Source organism: Nanorana parkeri, unplaced genomic scaffold (genome assembly GCF_000935625.1).
Source record: "Nanorana parkeri isolate BGI_ZX_2015 unplaced genomic scaffold, ASM93562v1 scaffold310, whole genome shotgun sequence".
Classification (NCBI taxonomy): domain Eukaryota; kingdom Metazoa; phylum Chordata; class Amphibia; order Anura; family Dicroglossidae; genus Nanorana; species Nanorana parkeri.
In genome coordinates this window covers 143,627-150,927 of record NW_017306578.1, presented here as the reverse complement: position 1 = coordinate 150,927, position 7,301 = coordinate 143,627, and the positions used below count along the sequence as shown (strand labels likewise).

The window sequence follows — 7,301 nt, the reverse complement described above, 5'->3', positions numbered from 1 at the left end:
TTGGGGGGGGGGGGGGGTACTGGGTGGTGCTGGCAGTGCCACACACTGCTTTAAACTTCAGCTGAGCCAGCAGGATTTGGCTGAAATTTGAGTAGTGTTTGCTCAGCTTTAGGTACAATTATACTTTGTGATGCATCAAAAAAAAAAAGGGGGGGTCATACTTGAGCAACAAGTTTCAAGATTAAATATATCTCCGCTAAGAGTGGTTCGTGCTGACCACAGCAATAGATCAGATTCTTCCATTTATTTCCATTTTGGAGAAGCTAATTGATTTCTGCCAGGGGTTGGGACAGTCTTTGTTTCAGTCCCAGTGTAAAATATCTAAAGTTCAAGGAATGCTTTAAATGTAACTGGGTTATTTCTATAATTTTTAGTCTTCAGTAAGCAGTGGTCCTGTGCTGTTTTCACAATCTACATATTGCATTCTTGCTGTGTATCCCTCTAATGCACTTTTCTAGCGAGCTGACAAAATTTGTAGATACCCCTTCTTTTTTTTTTTTCCTCTGACATGTTTGCCACCGTTGTGGTTATAGAAGCATTCGGTTTCCAGCTGTTCCTCTCATCTCTCAGCCAAGGCCTGGAATAGCAGGAATACCAAATGAAAGCTGTGGCAGACACCATTACTTCCCCTCATTCCTGGGCTATAGATACACATCAACACTGTCAACAAAGACTACAGACCATTCATAAGTACACACGAACACAATAACACCTGCTTGACTCACTATAATGTGTATTATTTCAAATATCAGACTGTCATCAAATCAGACCGAGGTCACTACATGCACCCACTGTCTTTTATTCCTAGCGTATTGTCTGCCTCTACTAATATTCTTGCTATTCACAGGCTAAGGTGCATTGGCTCCAGAGTTAGTGATGATTTTAAAACAAGATGGCACTTCATTGTATTGAAGTGTTAGATGAAAGAAGATGCAATGATTTTTAAAGGAAAACCTTCTTTTTTTTTTTTACCTCTTCATATATTGACATGAAGGGATCCCCTTCTTGTTTGAATGTAATGCGGTCATTGGTAGAGCTTGGCTTTTGCTCCCATCTTTTGGTGAAAACTGGTATTTTGGTGCCATGGAGGATCCCACTACTTTTGACCAGTGATTGTGGAAGGTGTTACTACAGGGAAGACATGGGCAAAGAGAAGATTGCACTTTTCTTGGAAACACCCTTTAAAAAGAAAAAGAACATCACACTTTTGTGGCCTGTGATTGCATATCCAAGTTTTACTGTCCAAAACCATTCACTTCTTCAACAAACGAAATGATGAACTTTGTTTTATTTAGAGACGTGTTCATTAGTACAGGTGACAGTTGGTTAGTCACAAGACCCATTTTTTCCTTGTTTCTCCTTTTATACAACTTGCAGTTTCTGCAGCTAGAAAGGGTTATGCACAGAGAGAATAATATCTAAAGTAGCAATGTGTCTGCACTTCTGCAGTTCACAATTTAAAAGATACTGTCAAAGTATGGGGAATCCTGCTAATCGAGATATATCTCAAACCTTGTCTCAAAATATCACCCTAACCGCCCCCTCCGCTCCTCCCAAGACCTCCTGCTTTCCAGCTCCCTTGTCAACTCCTCCCTTGCTCACCTCCAGGACTTCTCTAGCGTCTCTCCCATCCTCTGGAACTCCTTACCCCAACCTGGTCGTCTATCTCCCACCTTGACAGCCTTTAGGCGTTCCCTAAAGACTCATCTCTTCAGGGAAGCCTATCCCACCTCAACCATCACGTTCTCAAACAACTGATCACCACAGAGCTATCTCCTCATGTATCACGTGCCCCTCCCTTTTAGATTGTAAGCCCTCAGGGGCAGGGCTCTCCTTACCATCTTGTCTTGAATTGTATTGTGATTGTAATGTCTTCCTTATATTGTAAAGCGCGGCGCAAACTGTTGGCGCTATATAAATCCTGTATAATAATAATAATCGAGCACACCAATTCATGTATAGCGAAGGGTCCAATTATAGCAGCTCATTTATCCTTGCTATGTTATGGGTGTGGTGGAGTTTTGCGGTGGTTCACCTTATCACTACATCAGTCATAGATATTGTACTCCTGCATCGTCTGCGTAATGGAATGCATTAGCTTATGTACCAGGCATGACACAGTGTTTTTATGTTTTAGAATTTCAGAAGCTATGGAGGAGTGTACCGGTAGACTCCATGGATGATGAAAAGATTGAGGAATATCTGAAGAGACAGGGCATTTCCTCTATGCAGGACACTGGACCAAAGAAAGCTGTATGTATTTCAGCAGAGTTTTATACGTCTCTAAAATGTATAGTTAAATAGGAATGACCAAATGTATCAAATTGTGAATATGTTGTGTGATGCTCCTGGCTTTACTTTGTCCAATGTGACTTCATTGGACAAAAGTGAGCTTTGTAGTGTAAGTGTGAGGCAGCACTAGACCTTGTCAGTGGTGAGTAAGTCCTAGGGGTGAGTCACTTTAAACTCCAGCTGATTAAGTACCACTGATCACTTTGTTTTTGGCAATTAAAGAGCCAGCGTGTTTAAGGAATTGGAGCTCCCCCTTCTTCAGGGCTTTGGTAGTGTTAGTTCTGTTGGTCACGGGCAGTGCAGTCTGTGTCGTAATTTAATAACTGTGTTGTGGAGTGTCTGCTTTGCCTGCAGAGGCAAACTCAAGTTTGCCACTGTAGGCACCCCGGAACACCATTAGCCTATTAGGGCATAGACTGCGGTGCGCATGACAAACAGATCTAACACTACCAAAGCTCTGAAGAAATCTACTGAAACATGTTGGCTATGTTTAATGTTGTACAATAAAGTGATCATCGTTCTTCAATTGGCTTTGTGTTTATGCATGGCACTCCTCACCCACGTCTACAATTTTCATTTGACAGAGGCATGGTAGGGGGCTCGTGGGACGAGGTTCTGTGTAGAACAGCTTTTAGTCTAACTGATATAACCTGGCCTTAGATATAGTTACTGTTGTGGGATCAAAGTTGAGGGTCTTAGGAGGATGTGGCCCCTGAATTCTTTATATAGGGACCTGGAAGTGGCGCAGGAGGTAATAGGAGACATGACACCTTCTGATAATAAGCGTATTGTTCTGTAAAAAGTGGTGATTATTGGGGGCATGGTTCTATAGCAGGGGTGGGGAACCTCTGGCCCTTCAGCTGTGGTGAAACTACAAATCCCTTGATGCATCTGTCTCTCGTAGTCATGCCTGTGGTTGTGAACATTTTGCATGGGATTTGTAGTTTCACCACAGCTGGAAGGCCGGAGGTTCCCCCACCCTGTTCTATAGAAAGTGGTGACTAATGGTAGCATGGTTCTGTGGAAAGTGTGGTGATTAATGGTGGCAAGCTTCTGTGGAAAGAGGGTTAATTGATAGTGGCAGGTTCTGTAGAATGAGTGGTGACTTGTGGCTCCGTGGAAAGAGTGGCAATTATTGGTGCGGTGGCACTGTGGAAAGTGGCAATTATTGGTGCCATGGCTCCATGGAAAGAGTGGTGCTGACCGCATGGTTTTGTAGAAAGAGTTGTGATTAACTGGGGCATGATGATTAATGAGTCATGGTTCTGTGGAAAGAGTGGTAATTTAATGGGAACATGGTAAGATTTAATTAGTAGTCTGTTCTGTTAGTGTGTGTGTGTGTGTGTTCTAAGAGGATGTCTGCTGTTAGTAGGTTTAATGTAAAATAAAGCTTCCTTACCCTATTTTTAATCTTTTTTTATGTACATCTTTCAGCTCCCAGTACAAAAGAGGAAGTCGAACTCACAGAAGAAACGCAGGTTTAAGACTCACAATGACCATTTGGCAGGAGTACTGAAAGATTACACAGATGTTACTCCTGGCAAACCGTAATGGTGCCGTCATCAGACATGAGGATGTTTACAGAGTAACCTCACCACAGACTACTCTACTTAGTGCTTATTGCCTTTAAGCCTGGAAGATTCCCCTGATCAGTTAATTTATACTTTCAAGTGTTACCTTTCCCAGGGGTCACAGGCAAACGGACTCCTGTCTTTTAGGATATGACCAAGTATTAAGCCTTTGAATTACAATCGCATGAATAAAATATCATTTTCTCCTGTAATTCAGCTTATGTCCGTGCCTCAGTATGGCTTGTATTGCAGGGCTTTGTACTTGTGCACAAATCCCAACAGTGTCAGAGTTCAGCAGCTGAGTTGTGTCTTTATTGTATATAGCAGCAGATTTAGTTTTTTTTTTTTTTCTTTTCTATTTTTTTGCTCGGTGTGTTATTACAACACTATTTTATATGCAAATTTGCAGTGCAGTGTCTGTTTGCCTCTTGTTTACTAAAATAAAAGTAATTTCAGTTCCTGAGAGTCATGGTAATTTCTCATTGCAACTGTTTATAAATGTGTGTGTGTGTAAGTCAAGGAATTCTACACTTGTAAGACTTGTGTAGAGAAGATCCTTAAAACAAAACTACAAGCAGGTTAAAGGAACACAAATACAAGTAGGTATGTGTTTAATAAAAAGTCATTACATGTATTTTCTAAAGCAATTCATGTGAGTACCTGAATTTTACTTAGTATCGCCCTCTTCAAATCTCCTGTACAGCAGAGCTTAAGGTGGCTGAGGGAGAAGCAGTAAATTTGTTTAACTGTTTTTTCTGGAGTTCATCTTTAAAGCCAACTGTGGGCTACATATTTTTTTTTTTGGTCCCCAAAAGGAATTAACCACTTGCCCGCGGGTTGCCGTAACTTGATGGCATTTCTTTTCTGCTCGCGTGCGAACGGGCAGAAAAAAACAGTCCGATGTAAAGAGCCGTTACCGGCTGTTTCACATACACACAATCGGTGGCCCTATAGCCTGCCGATCGTGTGTATGTGCTGGCTGCGTGACCCCCCTTCCCCCCTCGAGTGCCGCCACCCCCTCCTGACCCCTCACCTTCAATCCCAGGATCCGCTGCCCCATCTGCGCCTCGGGAGGGTGTCAGGAGGGAGAACAGCATCTTCCTCCTTGCTGATCTCCCTCTGTCCTGTGAATGCAGAAGTAATGTGTAATACCTCACTTCCGCATTCACCTGTCAGTCATCTGGCTGCTATAGCCAGAGGGAAGAAGCTGATGAGGCAGATCTCTGCTTTATCAGCTTATTTTGGGGTCCCCAGGTGACATTAGGGGTCTTAGAGACCCTTAATGTCTCCATAAAGAGGACCTGTCAGTGTGCCTTTGCTATTACATAGGGGGATAACAATCCCCCTATATAATAGCAATGACATTAAGTGTAAAAAAACATAAAAAGAGTACAAAAAAAAATAAGTCGCATGTAAAAAAAGCCCCAAAAAACTTAAGTCCCCTATCCCCACGTTTACGCACTTATAAAATGTAAATACGTGTCCGGTGCACCAGCGCGCGAAAATGACAATTGCACTACAATTGTTGCATATCGCCGCGAGTGTGAGCAATAATTTTAGGGCCATCAATCACTGATAACACTAAACTGATGAGCGGTAAAAGCTTTTAAAGCATCGCCTATGGCCAAGGTTTCACGCACGCAATTTTAAGGCTTGATATGTTTGGTGTCTTTTTACCCGACGTGACCCCGTCTTTTATATTTTACCAAAAAATTGGGTAATAATAAATGTTTTATCATTTAATATAGGGGAAACTGGTTTTGTTTTTTTAAATGTTGGTAATTTTTCCTTTTAATATAGTAAAAAATAAAACCCCAGTGGTGAATAAATACCACCAAAAGAAAGCTCTATCTGTCCCCAAAAAATTGTATAAAATTGATTTCAGTACAGCGTTGCATGACGGAATAAATGTCAGTCAAAGTACCGCAGCGCTGAATACTGAAAAATGGCCTGGATGGGAAGGGGGTTTAGCACCGCGGACTTCAAGTGGTTAAACACACAAAGTACCGGCTGCCATACAGATCTCTTCTCTGATGCTGCCCCTGCAGTAACTCTTCCCCATTACAAGATGTCCTCTGTGTCCTGGATTAAATGATGCTCTTTAAAGTCAATGATGTTGCCGGCATGTTGTCACTTTGTTCATATGCAGGGCGTGAAATGCAGCTGGTTGGACGTGCTCCAACACCTAACTACTGGGTTCAGATGAGCTTGGCTTGGACCAAACCTGAGCTCATGCCTACTGCTCAGGACATACTGTGAATGCAGGGCATCACCCAAAGAGCAGCTAAAGACTTCTCAAACAGTTGGGTGAAAGAAAAAAAATAAGGCAAAAATACATGCTGGGGTGGAGGGAGGAGCCCAGAGTTACGGCTTCAATGTTTTTTTGGATCACTGTGCCTAACCAAACATAAATACATTAAAAACTTCAAGTCATTCAACCTGCTCATTAGTGCTGTCCCCCACTGTACCTCTTCTCCAATACAAGTTGTTCTCCATCTTCGGGATTGAAATGATGCCATATCAGATTATTGATGTCACCAGCATCCTGCCACTTTGTTTACGTGTGGCTTCAGGGTGGGGAATGCCCCGGCCGCAGCTAATGGGGCACGCATTGACACCTAACTTCTGGATTCAGATGAGCTTGGCTTGTGGCTTACAATATAGTGTGTACACAATATACCCAAAGAGCACATTTCTATTAAAATCAGGTCTACTAAGAAAGTTTGCAAAAGCAAAGCAATGTTTCTTAAGGTGCCCATACACTGCACGATTCTCGTACGAGAATCGCGGGAAATCCCGCGATCGTACGAGAATCGTGCAGTGTATGGAAGGCGTGCGACCGTTTCTACTGTACGGTCGCACGTGTTCCGTCGAACCAGCATGCTAGAAAACCCGCCGGGAATCGTAAGATTCTCGGCGAGTTAGTGGCCTGCTGGTTCGACAACTGCCGAACGGGCCGGTGTGCGCACGCGCACACTGCCCGTTTCCAGTCATTGTAACCCTGCCCCTCATTACAGTCATCGTAAGCCCGCCCCTCAGGGGGGTTGGCTTGCGATGATCGAGAGTACGATCTTGCTGAAGAGTACGAGCATGCTGAAGTGCACAGTGCGCAGAAGTCGCCAACTGTCTGCAGAGTCAATAGCTACAGACCTCCAAACTTCGTGTGGCCTTCAGATTGGCACAACAACAGTGTGTAGAGAGCTTCATGGAATGGGTTTCCATGGCCGAGCATCTGCATCCAAGCCTTACATCACCAAGTGCAATGCAAAGCGTCGGATCCAGTTGTGTAAAGCACGCCACCACTGGACTCTAGAGAAGTGGAGACGTGTTCTCTGGAGTGACGAATCACGCTTCTCTGTCTGGCAATCCGATGGATGTGTCTGGGTTTGGCGGTTGCCAGGAGAACGGTACTTGCCTGACTACATTGTGCCAAGTGTA

The 7,301-nt window shown here is 43.4% G+C and overlaps 1 protein-coding gene across 1 annotated transcript in view; it reads left to right on the top strand.

The window, feature by feature from the left end:
- GTF2E2 (general transcription factor IIE subunit 2) overlaps positions 1-4,322 on the top strand; it is a 65,079-nt gene extending 60,757 nt beyond the window's left edge. The window contains exons 7-8 of the mRNA XM_018557905.1: positions 2,138-2,253; positions 3,727-4,322. Of these exons, the coding sequence (XP_018413407.1) occupies positions 2,138-2,253; positions 3,727-3,843 (233 nt within the window). The 3' untranslated portion in view covers positions 3,844-4,322. The remainder of the gene's footprint in view (positions 1-2,137; positions 2,254-3,726) is intronic.
- Positions 4,323-7,301: the final 2,979 nt, after the last annotated feature.